Raw genomic sequence first — 23,735 nt, 5'->3', positions numbered from 1 at the left:
CATGCTCTTCCCTTTTGGTTTTCCATCTCCAGCTCTTTGCACATGTTATTATAATACTTTACTTTGTCTTCTCAAGAGGTCCTTTGAAATCTTCAGTTCTTTTACTTCATCAGTTCTTCCTTTTGCTTTAGCTGCTCGATGCTCAAGAGCAAGTTTCAGAGTCTCCTCTGACATCCATCTTGGCCTTTGCTTTCTTTCCTGTCTTTTCAGTGACCTCTTGCTTTCTTCATGGATGATGCCCTTGATGTCATTCCACAATTGGTCATCAGTCACTAGTGTTCAATGCGTCAAATCTATTCTTGAGATGGTCTCTAAATTCAGGTGGGATATACTCAAGGTCATATTTTGGCTCTCAAGGACTTGCTCTGATTTTCTTCAGTTTCAGCTTGAACTTCCATATGAGCAATTGATGGTCTGTTCCACAGCGGCCCCTGGCCTTGTTCTCACTGATGATATTGAGCTTTTCCATCATCTCTTTCCACAGATGTAGTCAGTTTGATTTCTGTGTGTTCCATCTGGCAAGTCCATGTGTATAGTTGTCATTTATGTTGGTGAAAGAAGGTATTTGCAATAAAGAAGTCGTTTGTTTTGCAAAATTCTATCATTCGATAAAATTTGGTGTTTCTATCACCAAGACCATATTTTCCAACTACTGGTCCTTCTTCTTTGTTTCCAACTTTTGCATTCCAATTGCCAGTAATTATCAGTGCAACTTGACTGCATGTTCGATCTATTTCAGATTGCAGAAACTGATAAAAATCTTCTATTTCTTCATCTTTGGCCCTAGTGGTTGGTGGGGAAATTTGAATAATAGTCGTATTAACTGGTCTTCCTTGTAGGCGTATGGATATTATCCTATCACTGACAACATTGTACTTCAGGATACTTCTTGAAACATTCTTTTTGACGATGAATGCAACACCATTCCTCTTCAAGCTGTCATTCCCAGCATAGTAGACTATATGATTTTCCAATTCTAAATGGCCAATACCAGTCCATTTCAGCTCACTAATGCCTAGGATATCAATGTTTATGCATTCCATTTCATTTTTGACGATTTCCAATTTTCCTAGATTCATGTTTCGTACATTCCAGGTCCTGATTATTAATGGATGTTTGCAGCTGTTTCTTCTCATTTTGAGTCGTGCCACATCAGCAAATGACGGTCCCGAAAGCTTTACTCCATCCACGTCATTAAGGTTGACTCTACTTCAAGGAGGCAGCTCTTCCCCAGTCATCTTTTGAGTGCCTTCCAACCTGGGGGGCTCATCTTCCAGCACTGTATCAGACAATGTTCCTCTGTTATTCATAAGGTTTTCACTGGCTAATGCTTTTCAGGATTAGACTGCCGGGTCTTTCTTCCTAGTCTGTCTTAGTCTGGAAGCTCAGCTGAAACCTGTCCTCCATGGGTGACCCTGCTGGTATCTGAATACTGGTGGCATAGCTTCCAACATCACAGCAACACACAAGCCCCCACAGTATGACAAACTGACAGACACGTGGGGGGAAGAAAAAGGCATGGGGAAGAAAAGGGAGAGAAGACGAGGGATGGAGAAATCAAAGGAAAGAGAGTGAAAAGGTAAGGAAAATGGGGAGAGGGCAATGTAGGAACTCAGGCCACAGAGTGTCCAGTTTCCTGCATGATCCACCAATCCATGCCGGGTGATGTTGGTCCTATCAGATGCTGGCATGGAAAACTCTAGATCACCTTTTCTCTTGTTACTGAGTGTGTTCCCTGTGCCAATCCTGTACCCCCTCTTACTGCACTTTGTAATTTCCCCCCACTCAGAAGAGTTGATGGGTCTCATCGTCTGCATAACAGTAAATGATTTCTAAATTATGGGAATAGACAATAGAACATGTAATGGCCCAACCTTCCGGCCTGAAGATTCTCTCTAACACCCCTCAACAGGTCCCTAGCCTACTTAGACCACTCCAGAAATCATGGCTGCCACCCCCTCTTGAGAATCAAACTATCAAGAGGCTCTTTGTGTAGGGTCAGAATTTGTTTCCCAGGAATTTTCATCCTTTGAATGTGGTTCAGCCAAATGGAATCACAAAGAATATATGAGCTGTTGTGGGATCCTGAGGCTTCTCACCTCCCTTCGTTTCTGTTTCATCACCTGCTTCTCCTATGATGTCCTTTGAAATCTCCCCTCTTCCCCTGCCACCTTGCCACCCTGGTCAGTCTCCTCCAAACTGATTAAGTCTGCTTTCATTCCTTCGGTTGTGGTCCCCATACCCTAGAAAGAAGATGAAGCGCTCAAGAAGGCAATGACTTAACACTTTTGAAAAACTCACAGCACAAAGTGTTAAGGCAGTAGTTTTTGCAACATTCCATATGCCAGAAACTCCAACACTGTTTGAATTTTGTCAAACTTTTAAAATTAAAAATTTAGTATAAAAGTGTTACCTCTGATAACCTGGAGATCCATTTTGCAGAGGTTACTCGACACTTTAAGGCTTCTCTTATCTGGATAGTAAACAAAAGGAGTTAAGAATTTAAACACTGTAAGAAATTAAGAAGTTGACATATGTGATTGAGGCTGAAAAATACTGTGGTAAGGGTGTGTGTTACCAGTTCACTCCTATTAATAGGATATGGAGGGGTCAGTACTCTGGCCACATGGTCTAGGACAAGGTAGGGAAAAAAGGAAAAATGAGAGAAGTGGAACTGGTATGTCTTTATTGTTGTGTGCCGTCAAGTGGATTCTGACTCATAGCAACCCTGTGTGACAGATAGAAACTGCCGCATAGGGTTTTCTAGGCTGTGAACTTTACAGGAGTAGATCACTAGCTATTTTCTCCCTTTGGTATAGGACACTGACAATTCAGGGGTCTTAAACCTGGAAGCCCTGGTGGCGTAGTGGTTAAGTGCTATGGCTGCTAACCAAAACGTCGGCAGTTCAGATCCACCAGGCTGTCCTTGGAAACTCTATGGGACAGTTCTATTCTGTCCTCTAGGGTCGCTACGAGTCGGAATCAACTCGACAGCAGTGGGTTTGGGTTTTTGAAACATGGACCTAATGACTAAGCAGTACAGTTTTGCCACAAATTCGAAGATTCCTTGACATAGCTTTGGGATTATTTTCTCAAGCACTTGAATAATTAAACAATTCCTATAGTTTATCAATTATTCAAACCTCCTTTTCTAGAGGGCCAATTAATGGTTACAAAAAACAGAATTCAAGACTACATAGCATAGGTCTGCAGAGCCAGGAAAATAAGAATAATAAATAATAATTGTATCTTGTGTTATAATTTTCAAAGTGCTTCTCACACTTGCCATCTCATTTTATCCTGGAAATAACTCTCTAAGATAGATACTATTATCCCCACTTTACAACTGAGGAAATTAAGACTCTGAGATTAAGTGACATTCAAAGTCATTTAGCTACTAAGAGAAAGAACTAGGATTTGAACTCATGTAGTCTAACTCCAGGTCATCCTATCAGTTTCCCTAGATCTTCCTGGCTGAATGCAGGCACTTTGTTATTTCCCCCTCCCTTTTCCTTTCTGCTACACAAAATGTTATTCACCTCTCTCAAGGCCTTGTAGAAGTTTTGTCTTCACAATTAATCTATACCAAAGTTCTGCAGCTCAGAGTGACTTCACCTTTCCCCCCAAAAAAGCAGTGTTCATCATGACACGGTAGGCTCCAAAGAAGAAGGAACACTCGCTGGAGTTGCAGATGGTGGGTTGCTGATACTTTGGCTACAAATGCTAGTTGTGGTATTATGAGTAATAAAAAACATAATCGTATGATATATATCTTAAATTCTTCCAGTGTTTTTAGTTACAAATTAGCATTTGTTCTTTCCCATAATCTAGTGGGGTAGGCAGGGAAAGCATTACTATCCCCTGCACTCCATTTGAGGAATCTGGGGTTCACAGAGGCTAAGGAACTTCCTAATGGCACACAGCTAGTAAAAAGAAATATCAGACCTAAGATTCTGACTTTCACCTCTGAATAATTTTTACTTTGTGATCTGAGAAGAAAGAATGGAAGGAACACTGTGAGGTTTCCCTTCACAATACGACTTGATAGTAAAAAAAAAAAACCACAAAATAGCCATGTAGTGGAGTTGTTTGCAACCACAGCTGAGAAGGGTTTATGTTTCTTATTTCAGGAGTCACAGTAACACAATGGTAAAAGGAACCTGAGGAAATATTTGGAAACATTTGATGTTTTGTTCATTTATTTATTTTCTGTGTTTGCAGAATTCCCTACCTTGAGTCAATTGCTTTTCAAGGTAAATGCCAAGAATTCATTCTCCCAACCTCGCTTGCAGTTAAGATGCAGGCATGTGAATCCTGATTGGCTGTGTGTCAGCCAATCAGATACAACAATGCAAAGAAGTAGGCTCCAACAGGCAGAGTGGAGCTTAAGCATCCAATTCTAACTTAAGCACCCAAGTAAACTGTGCTGTCTGTGCCCAGCAGAGGAGAAAGGACAATGCCATCTCTCTTGAAATAGTTCTGTGCCATAAATTGGAAGTCATTCCTAATGCGTAGCCTCCAGACTTCCAAGGCAAAAAGAGACCCACCCAAAGATGATATCCCAAACTTTAATAAATTTCTTTTCTGCTTTAACTAGTTAGAGCAGGTATCTGTTGAAATCTTGAGCAAGTTACTTATCACTCTGAGTTTCAGTTTCCTCATCTGTAAAACTGAAACTACTAATACCCAGGATTGTTTTAAGGATTAATGTTAATGGGTACGAAATGCTTAAAAGATGATATATATTACTTGTATTGTGATGAGCAGGAATGCCCTGGTCATGTGCCTGGACAAATGATTGAGAAAGACTGTCACTGACTGGTCTTTACAAGTGAGCATTTCAGGGCCAACTATAATAATGCAAAGAAAACAACAAGAAGAATTCACAGTACCTTCGGATCAAGGATTGTTCCAAACAGCAAGATGAAGAAGCCCTGATAAACACAGGAGAAGAGAGGAGGAGATCTATTCACAAAATAATAATGGTAGTAGTAGCAGTAATAGTAATAATAACCAGCATTCGTTATCAGTTCCAATTCTGGTAAAAATATTTTTACTCTGGTAAAAAGAAACATTAAATCTGAAACTCTCATTTAAGGTTACAACACCTAGATTCATTCACTCAACAGGTATTGATTGAGCATCTTCCATATGCCAGCCCCTGTTCAGTAAACCAAACAGATCAAGGTCTCTGCCTTCATTTGGGAATATTTTAGGAATTTTTTTTTTTTTTAAGTTGGGCAAAATGAAAGTCCTTTGCGTGTAACATGAGCTGTGCATCTTACCTTAGTATAACGGTCAAAGAAGGAATCCAAGATGTTAAGTAGTGGATGGTAGCTTTAGTGTCCAGTGTCTGAACAATCAGTCATAAAAGAAGCCTCCACAGGAAAGAACATAAGCAGCTGTGCTCATCTTCCCATAAGCCCCTCAACTTCCCACCCCCGTCTACAGCCAAAGGATGTAATAAGACTTGCAAAAAAAATCAAATACATGCATCCCCAGAAAAATTGATAAAACACAAATAGATTGCATCTCTAAGCCAAAACAGGGCTCAGAAAGAGGGGCTGCAAATAAGAAGGTATAAAGGGAACTAATTAGCTTTTTTTTTTTTCATGTCTCTTAGGGTCCATGCAAAGAGAGACCCCATTAAAGTCATAAGCAGATTGTTCCTCCATAGTTATAGTTCATTGTAGTTTTCAAAGGTTTCCCCCTCCCCCCGCATCTATTGGCAGAAAGCCATCCTGAAAGAAGGCAGGACAGGTATTAGCCCCATTTTACAGATAAGAAAAAGGAAGCTCAGAGATTCAACTTTCAAAATGTGATAGAAAGCAACAAATGTTGTACAAAATTTCTCTTGAGTATGTGGTCACTCCTTTCTTGGCTCACCAGAGAAGGGAGTTGGGATGATGGCCAAGTATGCTCCTTGTTAAGTTGCTCCCATTTCGTAAGTTGATGTGAACCCCTACCCAGCCCAGAGGCACATGACTGGGATGCAAGTGGCACCATAAATCTGATACAGCCAGGCGCTCATTAGGGAAAGCAATACCAAACCCACTGCCACTAAGATTTGTCAAAAGCTTAGCTAAGAGGAGGAGGTCTTTGAAGGGGCCATGCAGCTTGTTCATTCCCCATTACACTAAAACACATCCCTTCATTAAGCCAGGCCAGTCAACACCCAAAACCATGGTCTTTGAGTAGCTTTTACTGGATTGCTTTTTTTGTTTGATACTCTTAGCCTACAAGAAAATTTTTGAAATCTGTCATTCTGTCCACTAAAAAAACAGCATTGATAGCATGGTCTATTAATTAGAAAGCATCATTACTGTAAAGTTTTTGGTACTAGGAATACATTACAAATCAGAATCTCTAGGCATTTGGCCCAAGAATTAATCTTTTTCAAGTATCTGGGAACCACAATTCTAGCATGATCCCTCCACATATACAGCTTCCTTTGGCTAAAGAAGAATTTCTGCCCTCACAAAATTTTTAATCACTTGAGGTTGGACTATTCACATTTGTATTTGCAACATTTAGGATAAGGCTTGGCACAAATATATGCTTAGTAATTGTAGGCTCTGTGTGTGTGTGTGTGTGTGTGTGTGTGTGTGTGTGTGTGTTTAATTATGTAATTATTCAATCTGTATAGCAGGAGTTCATGGGTGGTACAAACTGTTAACTCACTGGGCGGCTAACCTTGAGGTGGGCAGTTCAAGTTTACCCAGAGGAGCCTTGGAGAAAAGCCCTGGCAATCTACTTCCAAAAAATCAGCCTTTGAAAACCCTATGAAGCACAGGCCTACTCTGACACACATGGGGTCGCCATGATCAAAATCAACTTGATGACAGTTCATTTGGGTGTTGTTTCTTTGTTTGTTTAAATACTTAACAGGGAAATCTTCCACAAGGATCATTTATCACTGGTCCATGCCAACTTGGGAAAATTTATGTAAAACATCAACCAGGTAATTTGGATAAAAAATTCGTCGTAAGTTCAATATCCGATTGAGAAGGGATGAGAAAATACACCTAGAAAGAATTCACTGGAAGCAGCATTTTTGGAAATCTTTTAGTAGATAAAGCAGGTAACGCTCAAGGTTTTAAAATATGTGCTTTCTTCTTTTTCTCATCAAAATAGCCATGAGGGGTCCCAAAACTTCACCTACCCACAATTACTCTCACTAAACACAAGATAGGACACAAACCAGGACTCATGGATTAACAATACGGGCTGTCAAGGTAGTAATACTTCCCTAATAAAGAAGATCTTTGATCTTTCACCCAATGTGGGTACTGCCCGGGTCGGATTACCCAATAAGCAAGGTACACATGGGCCTCCTTGTGCTTATTTACTAATCTGTAGTGCACAATTTCTCATGATGTGGTGAAACCCATGCGAAATCGTATACTGCAGATTAATAAGTGAACACAGTTAAGCTCATGCCTACCTTGTTTCCTGGTTAATCCACCCTCACCCTGGAGTCAGGACCAGGAAATCTCCAATAGGCTCTGCTTCCTACATCTTCTGGGCCTCCCAAATATGTCTCTGAGTCTTTCTTGCTTGCCTGCTCCTCAGCCTCAGCTGCTCCTCATCTCAGCTCACCCTAGGACTCGCCTGTCCTGCTACTTCCGTTCAGTGAAGTCTGTCTCCCACCTTGGTAGATCCATGGCTCCCCTTTTTCTCCTCCCTTACTGGGCTCCATGGACGCCCTGATTCCCTAATGTGCTGGTAAGTGGCAATAACTGAGTCTGGATGGCCGGGGTGGCAGGGGGAGGGCCTAATTTATAGCATTTGCAGATCTCATTGGTTAAATATTCCCACCATGGTGCAAAGGTTCACACTGAACTACTAACCTAAAGGTTGGCAGTTCAAACCCATCCAGCAGTACCACCAAAGACAGGCCTGGCAATCTGCTTCTGTTAAGATTATAGCCAAGGAAATCCTATGGAGCGGTTCTACTCTGTAGTACATGGAGTTGTCATGAGTCGAAATCAACTCCTTGGCAACTAACAACAACGACAACAACAAATGGCCCATTTAAATCTAGCAACATGCTGTGACTAAATACAGAGTTGGGAAGAGAAGTACAGAAACGCACCATCTTCCAGTGTTTCCACCACGCAGGCACAATAGATGAAAACAACTTCAAAAGCATGGTGAAATGACTAAAATAATTAGGAAGTGGTGAGTTTTGAGTAGGGCCCTTGCTTTTCATATAAGTTACTTAATTGCATGTCTGTATAGGTTTTTTTTCTATATAGTTTATTTTTAAATGATGTCTGTGTTTACAACCAGCTCACAAAGTTCGTGAAACTAAAACAGTCAGCTCTTGTGAGCCAGTATGAGCCAGCTCTAGCAGACCCCTGCCTACTGCCCTCCCCAAAGTCTGGCTTTGGCCCAACCCTGCCTTCAGCTTCTCACTGCTGGCCCTAAGATGGCTCCACCTCCCTCCTTGTCAGAAGTCAGGGCAGAAACTGAATTGAAACTATGTATTAACCCTGTGATGACAGGTAAAGGAGCTAGGGACGAGCCATTCATAGTATCAAAATAGAAGTGCTCCTAACCTAGTCCAAAACAAACTCACACATAAGATGGCCCCGAGGGACACAAGGAAAGGAAAATGCTGAGCAGTAAGATGTGAACCCGTTAAGTCTTCATGAAGAGTAGGCATGGGGTACGCTGAACTGAAATTTAGGAAAACAGAGTCTTTATCCCAGTTCTATTCAAAACTAGCTGTGTAAACTTGCACTTGGTAATTACTAAGGGCTATATATAATACAAATGTCACTGGATGGCACAAACTGAAATCAAAAGGTTGGTGGTTTAAAGCCACCCAGCAACACTGTGGAAGAAAAGCCTGGTGATCTTCCCTAGAGATGACAGCCAAAAAAAAACTCTATTGGACTCAGTTTTACTCTGCATGCATGGGGACATTATGAGTCAAAATCAACTTGATGGCAACTACCAACAACAGCATGTAAATGTAAAAATAAAAGCAGAGAGCCAAAACGTGAGGCCTCCACTATTATTAATATTGTTCTCCATAGCATCAAAATGTTTGTTGTAAGATGATATATATAATAAAGTTTTGAAAGAGAAAAATTAGATCCTTGACTTAAAATCTCTATTATCCATTAAGTGAAATAATTACTTGAATGTAGTCATACTGGCTACTGTGTGTATCCAGAAACAAATATTTCAGAGGTCTTTAGAAAAATGAAAGCTTTCTTTTCAACTAGGTGTTATTTATATATTTAGTATTCAATATAATACACTTCAGCTCATTGGTATACACTGTAACAGAAAAAAAATTTAATCAAGAAGGGAATTATTGAATATAAAATATTATGCACCCATTGAAAACAAAGAGGCATATTTATGTATAGTGACCAGGCAAGATGTATTTCTAAGTGAAAAAGTAAGTCATTTAATTCTACTCTGTCCTATAGGGTCACTGTGAGTTGGAATTGACTTGATGGTAGTGAGCTTTTTAATATATTTTTTTAACCCCATATTATGTGTAAACATATTTGTACATGCATAGAAAATTTTGCACTGTTACACATGAAACTGTGAACATTGCTTAATTCACAAAAGAGGAGAGGAGAGGACAGACCATTAATTTTTTATATGACTATAGAAACCCTGATGATGCAGCGGTTAAGAGCTCAGCTGCTAACCAAAAAGGTTGGCAGCTCAAATCCACCAGCTGCTCCTTGGAAACCCTATGGGGCAGTTCTCCTTTGTCCTACAGGGTCACTATGAGTCAGAATTGACTCAACGGCAACGGGTATGGTTTTTTGGTTTTGGTTTTGGTTATGTATCTCATAGCAACTCATAGTAACCATATAGGATAGTGTAGAACTAGCCCATAGAGTTTTCTAGGCTGTAGTCTTTATGTGAACAGATCCCCAGGCCTTTTCTACCACAGAGTTGCTGGAGGGGTTCGAACCACTGACCTTTCGGTTAGTAACTAAGTCAGAATAGACTCAATGGCACACAACAACAACAGCAACACGACTGTGTATCATTTGCTTTGTTAAAATAAGTTGTTTTCCAACAGAAACTACAATAAGTGGAAGGAAATATAATAAACTTGCAAATTTTAATAATTCCAGATACATACCTAAATTGTTTGGGGGGATGATATTGTTTAATTTCTATACATACCAACTGAGTCTACCGTTCGGCTGTTTTCTCATCTTTACATCATTTTAGTACTTGGTGCTTTCTCATTCACCATTTTATTTCATTTTCCAAACACTGCTATAAAGTAAGCAGTATTATACCCATTCTACAAGTGAGAAAAATACAGCTAAGAAAAGTTACACAAATATTCCAAGACCATGGGAAAAAAAATTTTTTTAAGTTACCACCAAGTCAATTCCAACTCATGGCAACCCCATGTGTACAGAGTACAGCTGTGCTCCGTAGGGTTTTCAAGGCTGTAACCTTTCCAAACAGATCACCAGGCCTTTCTTCCAACGCACCTGTGGGTGAGTTCAACCTGCCAACCTTTCAGCTAATAGGGGAGTGTTTAACCATTTGTGCCACCCAGGGACTCCAAAGATCATAGTATACATTAGTAAATGAGAGAGTCAGGATTTGAATCTAGGCCTTTCTGGATCTATAGCTCATTTCCTTACTCAATACACTATTCCAAATCCATTATCTATTATGTAGAAACCTAATGCCACAAGCTTATCATCATAAAAGCTCTTCAGGAATCCTCACTTCGGACTTGTTTGGGAGCACCTGGACTTACCTGGAAAGCATTGAGCAAGGAGAAGATAACGTGGAAGGCCAGGGAGCTACCATCGATGACTGTGGCTATTCCGAATCCCCAGGTCAGTCCCAGCAGCGGTGTGAGGATGGCAACATTCTTGCAGATTCTCACAATGGATCTCACTTCCTGGAACATGGAACTGCCAGCGGTGGCTCTTTGGGTCTTAACAATCACTAGTGTGGCTGTGGTCAGGTTTACCACCACGATGGTCAGGTTTGGGACCACAAAGGCCAGGAGGGCCTTGGTCTTGTCCCAGTTGAGCCAACACACCTCTGGACGCAAGTAGCCTTGGCCAGGCTCAGTGACAGCAACTGTGATAACAGCAATGACTAAAGGACCCCCGTAGCCAACTACAAAGAGACATGCCACCAGGACTGACTTGGGCAGTGTATGGAAAACTATCAGGATTCCATAGAGAATAAGGAGTGCCTTGGCAAGCATCCAGAAAAACACTGAAAGGTAAAAGAAATGAACAAAAAATGCTGCCACTACACATCCATTATGGCGTGTCATTGGACCAGCAAAAAAGGAACCTACAATGAACCACACATCAGCCATCAGCAGAGTGGCCGCAACGTTTACAATGCATAGGTGGCGCAAATATGTGATCTCTGTCTTCGTCACTTGGCTCCAGACCAAGGCCTCGATGGACAAGCAAAGGATCAAACTGCAAATTGAAATGCCCAGGCCTACGTACGTGATATAAGTCAGGATCGGGCTCTCCATGGCGTGGGGTGACATAAGAATTGAGAAAGAGGTATAGAACCTGTTTGGCTCACATTTGCAAACAGCTTGGTCAGAGTTTTCTTGAATCATTTGACAGGCCTTCTGGTCCCATCTGCTCTCTGAGGAGTGCCAGCCAACACAATGTGTCCTCTTCTCCTCTGACTTGCTGATCTTTTCAAAAGTCAGTGAGACGTTTTTAAGTTCTGTGGGCAAAATGACAGACAGGACAAGCCCATTCACAACGATGTTTTCAAAAAGGCTGGCTTCCAAGATGGCCCCAAGGGTTGGAAAGGCAATGCTGACAACTGGGGAAGAGGAAGGCACATCCCAAAGCTCATCTCTAGCAATGAACACTTGCCCAGTGACTTTACGGTTGGTGTCATTAACTCTCATAGAAAAAGTGAAATTCTTTTCAGTGTTGTCTCTGGATATGGTGCTGCCTTTGATGTGGATGAAGGCATCTGATATGTCAATGGGATGTTTATTTATAGATAGCTTTCTTGCAAAGGAATTGACTGAGTGTAGCAGGACACAGCTGCTGTTTTTCTCAGGGGTGAAAGTCCAGTTTGAGATGCTTTCGCTGTTAAGAATGTGGTTGGTAATAATGCTGTAACTCTATCAACGAAGAACAGGTGTTAGTATTGAGCCACTCTCTGAACCCACCAGCTCATTAAAGATTCACTTTCATAGTGTGGCCTTCCAACCAGCAGTACAGACATCCCCTGGGAACTTCTTAGAGATGCAGGAGCTCAGGCCCCACCACAGACCTCATTAATCAGAATCTGCATTTTAATGAGATCCCCAAGCGACTCAAGTGCACATTGAAGTTTGAGTTAAAGGATACAGCCATAAGGAAATTACCTCAGCCTGCCCTCCACCATTTACAAAATGCCTTCCTATGAGACAGGCAAGTGGGCAACCTCCAACATTCTCATTTCCATCATCAGCTCCACTTCACACCTGGGTGAAACTAGCAACCTGCTTACTGTGATCAGAGTGTCCATCATGTAATGAACATCTATTAAATCCCAACTGTGTGCAGGGTCCTGTATAGGAGCCTACTAAACTGGAAATTGGCCCCAGAGGTTGAATCTACCTTTTATTATCCTGTTTTGAAGATCAAAAACAAACAAAACGGGTCCAATTCCATTTCCCATTTCTGCGGCAGACATGTATAGCTGTTTTCTTTGCATCCGATTATTTTCCATTTTAGCAACCTGTTCTGACTCACAAATGAAAATAAGAAGCCTTTCTTTCTGAGGACCTAGAATAGTTCTTAGGGATTTTGAGTAGCCAGAATAAATACTGGAAAAGCATACTCGAATGTCCACCACAGTACAAAGTAAGGACTCTCTGTACATGTTGATTAAATGTATTTGCTGTATCTATACACTTATTTCTTACAATTAAGATTTATTGAATATGTACTATGCGAGGCATTGGAGATAATGAGGTGAAAGACAACATCCCCAGTCCCCAGGAAGCTCACAGGATACTCCATGTAACCCACATTCCTTTCCCACTGAAATGATGCTCCACCGGGTATTGAAGGCCACTCACCTGCATCTTCGCCTCATCAACATCTGCCTTTAGCTCTGTTGATATGTTATGTAAGAGCTGAACAATCATAGCAATGTTTCCTGGGATCCGGGGAGACTGCCGAATGCCTTTAATCACACAAGACAAATCCTTTGGACATGTCTGCATTAACCTTTCTGTGATGGTCTCAGATTTTCCAGCATAGTGGGTTATTTTTATACTTTCTGTATTTGGTTGAACTGAATATAAATTCTCCTAAGAAATGGCAAAAAGGAAGAAATTTCTATTATGTTACTTTTGTCTTCAATGTAAAAGTACCTTTACTAAAATCTAGGACAGCCTTATTGTACAACTGTATATGGCATAATGTTTTTCTATTTTATGTTTCCAATGTCACATCACCTGTGGAATAATTTGACCAACACCAAGGTATATGAGCCAAAAAATCAAAGTCCCAACTTCCCAACTGCCTACTTCTTAACCCCACTCCACCCCCAACATAGCAAATATTATCTTTAGCAGACCATTTCAGACTCCTTTTATGTTGTTGTTTTCAGTTCCCATTAAGTCTATTCCAACTCATGGAGCCCCTATGTGTTACAGAGTAGAACTGTTCCATAGGATTTTCTTGGCTGTAATATTAACAGAAGCAGATCACCAGGCCTAGCTTCCGTGGTGCCACTGGATGAGTTTGAACAGCCAGCCTTTAGGTTAGCAGTTGACTGCAAACTGTGCCACCTATGTTCTATACTCTGTGTGTATGTGTGTAGATACAAATTATTGATGTGATTTAAGCTTACTTTTGCTATTCCCAAGGTGCAAAGCATGAGACATAAGCATATTTTAAAAATGGAAATTCTGAACCAGATTTAGAGGAATGAACTAGAACACCAAGAGAGAAAAATGACTGAAAATAGAGATAATCTCCCATAGGTTTAAGATTTGGGTCCCACCCTTTAGATCAGGGTGGCAAACTATGGCTCTAGGCTGGTCACCTCTTCTTTGTAAATAAATTTTTATAGGAAGACAGCCAGTTCATTCACTTACATATTGTCTAGGGCTTTTTCCATACTATAAAGGCAGAGTTGAGTAGCCGCAACAGAGACTATATGGCCCACAATATCCTAAAATATTTACTTACTTCATGTCACCAAAGCGACTCAGGCACAAACTTTTAGATGCCCAAAGTTAAGAGCATGATTCTTGTGTAGAGAGAATAGACAGGTGTGGTGTATTCTCATAAAACACGGATACATGCTCCTCTGCCTCGTGTTCTTCCTCTCTCTTAGTGAGGGCAACACGCGTTGCTAATTTGGGGCTCCATTTTGGCATTTGAATTGGCCACATTACAGTCCATGTTGTGAGAGAAAGGACATTACCCCAAAGATATTGAAGGCATTGAGTGTTCGGCAGGTATCAGTGACCTTGTGCCATTTATTTTTCCTGCATGAAAACCCCATGTTTCCCTGAACATCTGGAGGACAGAGTTGACTGCACTGGGAATTGTCCTTGTTGCAGGCACCATCACATTGGCCTGGGGAAAGAAAAAGCATCACATCAGATGAAGAGGTCTAAGCTCTGGGCTGCCCTGGGCCAATCACCAAAGTGTCCCCAAAGTGAAGTCGCATAAATCCTGGGGATGTTGGGTGTTTAATTCTTTGTAAAATGGATGGGGATTGAAGTAGGTACATGATTGTCATACTTTTTAGACAACAAAATCCTGTTCTTTCCAAAAAAATCTTATCCTGATCACCAATATATAAAATAGATGAAGAAGGAACTGCCCTTGTTGAAGTAAGAGTGATGAGCCTACAGATCAGTCTACTTGGTCACTCTCATACACTACAAGACCTACCTCAATCCCTATAGCAGCCCCCAAGACCCACTCAGATCCCAATAGCTCCCCAGAACACAGTTTGAAAGCTACTGCACCTGATGTTCTCTAAGAAGACTCCCAGATCTAGAACTTATAATGAGTTCCATCAGCAAGGACTTCTCACAGTCCTACTCTAGCCATTGCCCCAAGTTGAGCTGACTGAATCCAAAGAATCTGTGGCAAAACACTCAGAACTCTTAGACTGAGGTAGAGCAGAAAGTGCCAGGAGAAGAGGGGGACAGGGCTGGAGTCAAGGGTCCAGTTTAATACGAAGGAAAAAACAAAGTCCAAATGCAAGCCATCAAGGATTTCACTCAGCCTTGCCATAAACCAAAGGGGTATAGAAGATGCAGCTCAACAGATGCACAGCAAAATGTCCATTTGATTAGGAACTGCTGCCAGCATACCTTGTGGCCCGGCAGACACGTTCTCCTTGCTTTCTCTGGCAGCCTAGAAAGGGAGAATCAAAACTCAAGTCAAAATCAACTGTTGATACACCAGCCCAAAGGTTGACTTCAGTCACAGACTACACCCATGTCAGAGATGGCTATGATTCCAGGTTGGCCAATAAAAGCTGAGATCATAAAGTATGTCACCAAGGCCCCATTTCTCCTTCAGCCGGTTCAGCTTTCTCTCCCACAGCTATTGGGTAGGAGCCCTCTTTCCACTCCAGTGAGAATGACCTACACTCTGTTGAGAAAACACATCATGAGCAGAGGTGGATTTACGAGGAAGTTAACGAAGCTTGAATTTCAGGGTCCCTTGACCCCTTCTAAGTTCTGGGAGGAGGCCTCCCAATGTGTTCACATGAACATATGTTTTATTAAATTTTTAAACATAAAGTATTTTAGCAGCCATCTGTTAAGACCGTTATATTTTGCTACTCCAACTGCCCCTCCTTTACGTTTTCCCTCCTCTTGGGTAGCACTAGAAAGGCTGCAAGTATTTACAGGATCTGGACAAGTAGAAATCGAATGGAGACACATTTAGTTTCATTTAACAAAATATATTTATGTAGTTTGCAGTCATCCCTGCATTACAAAGAGGATATTGGCAGATAAGCGGCATCAATTTAACGAGTATTTCTCAATTAGTCACAGCACAAGAAAATTCTAAATGTCATGATATCCTGAAGCTCACAAATGAAACTTGTTACAGATTTTCCAAAATTTGACAGCTGTCTTGCATATTTACATGGCATTCCCAATAACAAATTGTAAAGCTGAAAGATATTTCTCTAAACTAATAATTAAAAAAAAAAAAAAAAAAACTTGATCAACAACACTAGAGGGAAAACTAGATGATCTTTCTCTTTTGTCTATAGAAAAAGATATTACAGAGCCACTGTCATGTAAGTAAAATCAGCCAAAAATGTAAGGGGAAAGTGTTATAGAGGTGTGTCAGGGAGTTCACTGAGAAAAATGTTATGCTATTTTTGTGAGTTTGTAATACTTTCCAGTATTTTTAAATGTGAAGCCTATTGTGATTTCTTTTTTCACTTGAAGTACATATTCATTTTTAACTTAATTTTGTATTTTTAATTTTGCATTGTTTTTCTTTAAGAAGGCTCCCCCAAAAGCTGGCTCCCCCATATCATAAGCATTCCCACATCTCCTGATTAAAGCGCCCCTGTCTATTCCACCATCTGTATCATACTTGATCCTTCACTGAGCGGCAGTGTCACGTGTGCCTAAAGAGCATGTAATCTGAGAATACAACACTGATTTCAAGTCCCAATACCATCACACGAGACCTTCGGAAAGTTAATCTGTCTGAGCCTCAGTTTCCCTATCCATAATCGATTCCAACTCATAGTGACCCTATAGGACAGAGTAGAACTGCCGCATATGGTTTCCAAGGAGCACCTGGTGGATTCGAACTGCCAGTGAACTTTTGTTTAGCAGCTATAGCTCTTAACCACTACACCACCAGGGTTTGCAGGGTAGAAACTATAATACTATAATCATATGATACTTACCTCAGAGGGTTTTATGAGGAATAAATGAGATAATCTATGAAAAACACTTAGAACAGGTGCTGGAATATTTGCTAAATGAGATACTTAGCTATTGTTATTATTCTCTGAACATGGACTTACTGAATGTTTAGTACACTCAAAGCCGAAGTTTGCCTGTGCCAAGAAGCATACTCAGATCCAGTTCTGAATGACACATCTTTTCCTTTCTGGCTCTTGTGGGATTTATTGCCCATACCACCAAAGCACTCATTCAGTACTTAGCATACATTCACCTGACTGGCTATCTTACGATGTAACCTTTTTTATATATGTATACTATCTTCCCAATTACATCGTAAGTTCCTTGAGAACAAGAATTGTGCATTTTGCTTCTTCGTATCCCTCAAAGTACCTAGTTCAGTATTTTGCACATATACATATGTGTATGTGAAAAACCCAATTGCCATCAAGTCAACTTCGACTCATGGCAACACCACGTGTGTCAGAGTAGAACTGTGCCCCACAGGGTTTTCGATAGCTGTTTTTTCAGAAGCAGATCTCCAGGTCTTTCTTCCAAGGGGCCTCTGTGTTGACTGGAACTGCCAACATTTTGGTTAGCAGCTGGGCACATTAACCATTTGCACCACCCAGGAAGTCTTGCATGTATGGAGAGGGCACTGAATTTTCCTGTTTGTGAACCAGAAGGGAGCCTTCTAGTGACTGGGAGGACCTTGGTTTTGCGTTTTAAGATCTAAGTCATTTACCAAACAACTGGAAGTTCAGTGGCTAAGCTGTGTGACTAACACTTGGGGATCATGTTCCTTTTTCCCTCACAAGGTTGTTTCTTTCTATGTTATCAAGAAGCAAGGTTGAATCTTCCCTGTTCTTTCTATCAAATGAGAACTAATGGGGAATCTAAATTTAGCATTTGGTGTCTGTCCATGGTCAAGAAGGTATCACTGAAGTTTCATGGAATACAATGTCCTTGAAATCACTGATGTGAGAAAACTTTCCTTTTTACAGTCAAGAGAATAAAGCCTTATTATGTTAAGTGAAAGAGCTAAAGTTCTTCTACTCCACGAGAAAGCTAAAATAGTACTTTGAGAGTTTTGGAAGACCTTATAGATCACCAAATCCTAGCCCCTTGTTTTACAGATGAGAAAGTGGGCTTTGATAGATGAGGTGACTTGCTCCAGGTCACGTAGGGAGTTCCTTTCAGAGCCGGAATGAAAACTTAGCTCTCCCAGCTCCTGGATTAGCATCCTTTTCAGCAAGCCAGCTAGGTCCAAGTACAGGAGCAGGGGAGGATATGCAGAAGTACAGGCATCTCAAGATTCTGAAAACCTATCTTGATAGGCCCGTGGTCTCCAATACATTATAGTGAATGCACTTAGAAATCAACAACTCTAGGTGATACTTGGCCCATTAAACAGATTCTAGTGAAATAACATTTTATTAATGAGATACATGGGCAGAAGACGAAGGTATGCTGTTTACAAGGAGTTCTGGAAACTCCTTTCTTAAGTGAAGGACGTGATTCACTTCTACCCAACTAATCTGCCAAACACACACACAGAAGGCTCTCTCTGGTCATTTCATGGTCATTTCATTTCTAGACTGGCACCTGGCATAGGCCACTTCAGATACCAATTCTCAACCTAATACTGTGAAAAAGACACTTGCAAACCTTCAAGCTGCTAAATCTGCTGAGCTGCCTGGGTGAGTAGGCAATGTCAAGGGAGGGGTAGCACCCAGAGCTCAGCATCCAACAACTTGTATAATGGGAGGAAAAGGATGGAACCTTTCTGGTAAGATAATCCCAAATCATCAAGAAAAAAAACAAAGCCAACTTCTATTGCTTCTGCCTACTCTCTATACTCTGTCTTGTGAAAAAATGTGAATGAGGAAGTAGAATGAAGAGGGGAAAAATTTATACCAGGTATGGGCTTGGAATGTCTCAGAGAAGGGATCTTTCTGAAGGAGCCCCTAAAGCTTTCCCAGAAATTAGGCACCAGTGGAGTGTTAGTGAAAGAAGGAGAGTCATGGAGAAGATTCCCAACCAGGGGCAAACGACTCAGAGGGTAAAATTATTGTCATTTGAAAAACTCCTAAAAAGAACTCCAAAGCTCTCTCTTTCCTGATGAGGTTTTGCTAAGAAGGCATGTGTTCAAATTGAAAGAGCAAGAAACTGAGAATCTGAAGACAGTAGTTTTGAGCTTGGCCCTGTGACTAAAGCAAATCACATTCCATACCCTGGTCCTCAGTTTCCCTATCTATAAAATAAGGGAGTGGAGATTCACTAGTCGATCTCAAAATTCCCTTCTAGATTGTATGGTCAAAAGTGGTCAAATAATAACACTCTCTTCCTAAGAAGCTCAAAATATTTTTATGTTCTCCCTCTCTCAATGATCCTCCACAGCTTATTTTAAACAAGGAACTAACAGGGAAATTAAAACAACATACGGTATGAAGAAAAATATTCCAGAGGGAGCCAAGGACTCACCACCCACAAAACTTACAACTATTACCTTACTACAGACTCTATACCAGTCAGACCTTGAGGTTCACTAGCAGGTTTCTCAAAGGAGATGCCATTGCCATTTTGGGTGGGACAGTGTTTCATTGTACCAGACCATTCCAAAGCCTTGCTCACTGAATGCCATTAGTTCCTACTACTCATTATGACAACCCTCACTACCCCCACACACTTCCAAATGCCTCTAAGGAAGTGGTACCATCCCGGTTAAGAGCAACTAAAATCTTCTCCATCATATGATATGGAAAGAAGAGTTCATCAATGTTAAATCATTTGAGCTTCATTGCATCTCTCGAACTGATGGGAAAATAATTTGCAGCTATTGGCTAAAATGGCTTTTTGGTTACCTGTAGTTGCAGTTTCTTCTGGTTGTCCAGTCATCACATCACTATCTTCTCCCTACACCTCAGCCCAGATACCTGAGAACTGGTTGACTGACTCATTTTATTTTCCATTTGCTCCCTCCATCAATTCATCCTCTTCCCCCTTTTCTTACCTGGTATAATGTTCTGCAAGACTCTGTGGGCAAAAGAAACACCAAACAGTACAGCCAAAGCATATGGGTCATGGTTTTCCACACAGATGACTTTCTTGTTTCTATAGAAAAAAATTAAAAGGTAAAATGTCTCCAGTCTGAAGTTTTCATAGTTCCATGGCACTCTAGACCAGCCAGTCCTATGAGACAAGGCTCTGTTCTTAGTGCTGTCTGCTCAGACGTTTCTGCTTCAGTGGGGTGGGGGGACCCCCTGTGTTCTCCCTTAGATTTCACCAGGACACTGCAGGCATGAGTATCAGCCTGCTCTGTGAGCCTACACTGTGAAAAAAAAAAAAACGGGCCAAGCAATTGCTCAGATATCACCCACCTGCTGCTGTCTGTTCCCAGGAGACACCTAGCTTGGGAATCCCTTTAAAGGAAGCTGCTTGCCTGATTTCACTCTCCTACCATGGTGTAATAAATAACAGCCCACGTTCAGGGAGCCGGGCTGATGGTTTACTCTCCTGGTTAGGCAGGGCTGAGAAATGTGTGGGTGGCTCCAGTAGAAGGTGAGTTCGTCTGCAGTTCCTATGTCCAAACTCAGCCTAGAAACACTCTTTAAAGGGGAAAAGGCACCAGGCTTGGCTTACTATCCCTCATTCCCACCTAAATTTGCAGCTGTATTTTTATAAACAGGTAGCAATTCCTTAAAAGCAGATCTTGGACATTACCTGTTATTATTATTTCAGATGTGAAGACTAAACTGAATCATCAGCATCTAGAACAGTAACTAATACATGGTGGGTTCACAAGGGACTCAAGAAAGAAAGCGAAAACGAACGAAGGAAGAAGGGAGAGAGAAAGAAAAACCTGAAGACGTGCGTCAGAGTCCATGCTCTATAGAGGCCTCATGTAAATCAATATTAAATGTTAACAATTTTAATATTTTTCATCCTAAGTGAGATTGTTTGAAAGGTATTTGATATTCTTTACTCTTAGATGAAAGAATTTGGAAGACTTGGGTATCACCAACAAAGACCAGCAGCTATCACAATGGTTGAGATTTGCTATTTGATCACTTTTCGGCAAAAAGAAATAGACACATTTATCCCAATGATGCATAATTCTATAGTGGTCAATACTATTACTTTGAAGATTAAGTAAAATCGATTTTTCTGTTATGTCTCTTGCATTGGAATACTCACTCAGCTGAAATACCACTAAAATCTAATGATTAAAAAAAATCATTGCTGGTCTTAGTCTGTTATTAATACACTTTTCTGAATTTCTGCAGTTCTTTAAGCTAAAGGATTACTTTGATGCTGATTACTTTAAATTCTATTTAGTAGCAACCCAGATGGACACACAATTTCCAGTAAATTGGGGCCACGTTTGCATCCTTTATTCCAGCCTAAGTCATTCAAATGGATGAAAATCTTCAAAGTGACTTAACACGATCATCACCAAAGCAATTATTGCTTTGAGTAAAATCATCAGAATTGGAAAAAATAAAACTATGAATTTGTGAATATAATTCTTGTAAACTCTGAGAACAAGCCCCTGTTTTTCTGAATCACATTAGCTTTTTTTTTTTTTTTAATTTTCATCATACAGAAGGTTCTTTCTCCTAGCAAAAACTAATTTTAAAAGTTATTTAACCAAAAGAGTAAAAAGCCCACCTACAGACTGGGAAAAAATTTTCAGCTATGACATCTCTGACCAGTGTCTGATCTCTAAAATCTAAGTGATTCTGCTAAATCTCAACCACAAAAAGACAAACAATCCAATTAAAAAATGGGCAAAGGATATGAACAGACACTTCACTAAAAAAGACATTCAGGCAGCTAGCAGATACATGAGGAAATGCTCTTGATCATTAGCCACTAGAGAAATGCAAATTAAAACTACAATGAGATTCCATCTCACTCCAACAAGGCTGGCATTAATCCAAAAAACACAAAATAAGAAATGCTGGAGAGGCTGTGGAGAGATTAGAACACTTATACACTGCTGGTGGGAAAGTCAAATGGTACAACCACTTTGGAAATCAATTTGGTGCTTCCTTAATAAGCTAGAAATAGAACTACCATACAACTCAGCGATCCCACTCCTCGTAATACATCCTAGAGAAATAAGAGCCTTTACATGAACAGATATATGCACACCCATGTTTATTGCAGCACTGTTTACAATAGCAAAAAGATGGAAGCAACCAAGGTGCCCATCAATGGATGAATGAATAAATTATGGTATATTCACACAATGGAATACTACTCATCGATAAAGAACAGTGAGGAATCTGTGAAACATTTCATAACACGGAGGAACCTGGAAGGCATTATGCTAAGTGAAATTAGTCAGTTGCAAAAGGACAAATATTGTATAAGACCACTATTATAAGATCTTGAGAAATAGTTTAAACTGAAAAGAACACATTCTTTTGTGGTTACGAGAGGGGGGAGGGAGGAGAGTGGGAGAGGGGTATTTACTAATTACATAGTAGATAAGAACTATTTTAGGTGAAAGGAAGGACAACACTCAATACAGGGGAGGTCAGCACAACTGGACTAAACCAAAAGCAAAGAAGTTTCCTGAATAAGCTGAATGCTTTGAAGGTCAGCGAAGCAGGGGCAGGGATTTGGGGACCATGGTTTCAGAGGACACCTAAGTCAATTGGCAAAATAAAATCTATTAAGAAAACATCTGCATCCCACTTTAAAGGGTGGCGTCTCGGGTCTTAAACGCTAGCTAGCGGCCATCTGAGATGCATCAATGAGTCTCAACCCACCTGGATCAAAGGAGAATGAAGAACACCAAGGACACAAGGTAATTATGAGCTCAAGAGACAGAAAGGGCTACACTGACTGGAGACTACATCGTCCTGAGACCAGAAGAACTAGATGGTGCCCAGCCACAACTGATGACTGCCCTGACAGGAAACACAACAGAGAACCCCTGAGGGAGCAGGAGAACAGTGGGATGCAGACTCCAAATTCTTATAAAAAGACCAGACTTAATGGTCTGACAGAGACTAGAAGGACCCCGGCGGTCATGGTCCCCAAACCTTCTGTTGGCCCAGGACAGGAACCATTCCCCAAGCCAACTTGTCAGACATGGATTGGACTGGACAATGGTTTGGAGAGAGATGCTGATGAGGAGTGAGCTGCTTGCATCATGTGGACACTTGAGACTATGTTGGCATCTCCTCTCTGGAGGGGAGATGAGAGGGTAGAGGGGGTTAGAAGCTGGCAAAATAATCATGAAAAGAGAGACTGGAAGGAGGGAGCGGGCTGTCTCATTGGGGAGAGAGTAATTGGGAGTATGTAGTAAGGTGTATATAAGTTTTTATGTGAGAGCCTGACTTGATTTGTAAACTTTCACTTAAAGCACGATAAAAATTATTTTTTTTAAAAATTATTTAAAGAGTGATACCAGAAACCAGTGATACAAAGCAACAAATTTTCAGAGTTAGCACTACTGCACCCTGATACCTAAGTAGATTTTTTTTAGAAAGGAAGTTGAATGCTTAGATGAGTTGTACAAATCAAGATGAAAACCATTGCCTAAAATTTTTAATGCATTGTATTGACAAAAATACTCTTCATTATATTGTCATTTTGTTTTAAATTTTAAATATAGATAGGTTTCCCTTTTATTAAAAATACTTTTTTATTATTCATAAAATCAAGGTATCTATGTATGATGAAATAAGCACCTGGTGTTTTATTTTGGAGAGATATTCATTAGACTTTTCATTATGTCCATTTTTGATTCTTACACTGTTATCTGGAGCCCAGTACTCTGGCATGCTGTCTTTCTCCAAGTTTCAGTAACAGTGTGACT

At 40.6% G+C, this 23,735-nt stretch overlaps 1 protein-coding gene across 1 annotated transcript; it reads right to left on the bottom strand.

Moving 5' to 3' along the window:
• Window positions 1-2,132: 2,132 nt before the first annotated feature.
• LOC100655690 (adhesion G-protein coupled receptor F2) lies at window positions 2,133-19,985 on the bottom strand. Its single transcript, XM_003404151.1, has 8 exons — window positions 19,914-19,985; window positions 15,332-15,374; window positions 14,428-14,582; window positions 13,070-13,303; window positions 10,763-12,124; window positions 4,893-4,934; window positions 2,414-2,473; window positions 2,133-2,243 (listed from the first exon to the last, which is right to left on the bottom strand). The coding sequence occupies exons 1-8, from the start codon at window positions 19,983-19,985 to the stop codon at window positions 2,133-2,135; spliced, it is 2,079 nt and encodes a 692-aa protein (XP_003404199.1).
• Between the last annotated feature and the right edge of the window lie 3,750 nt (window positions 19,986-23,735).

Source organism: Loxodonta africana, chromosome 1 (genome assembly GCF_030014295.1).
Source record: "Loxodonta africana isolate mLoxAfr1 chromosome 1, mLoxAfr1.hap2, whole genome shotgun sequence".
Classification (NCBI taxonomy): domain Eukaryota; kingdom Metazoa; phylum Chordata; class Mammalia; order Proboscidea; family Elephantidae; genus Loxodonta; species Loxodonta africana.
This window is presented reverse-complemented; position numbering and strand designations above follow the sequence as displayed.

Bases quoted from the DNA above. Each gene is read 5' to 3' on its own strand.
- LOC100655690 (XM_003404151.1), bottom strand. From the start codon at position 19,985: ATGACCCATATGCTTTGGCTGTACTGTTTGGTGTTTCTTTTGCCCACA. The intron at 12,125-13,069 runs GTGAGTGGCCTT...CTTCGTTGATAG, and splicing joins TTGATGAGGCGAAGATGCAG to AGTTACAGCATTATTACCAA. The intron at 4,935-10,762 runs GTAAGTCCAGGT...TGTGTTTATCAG, and splicing joins CCTTGCTCAATGCTTTCCAG to GGCTTCTTCATCTTGCTGTT.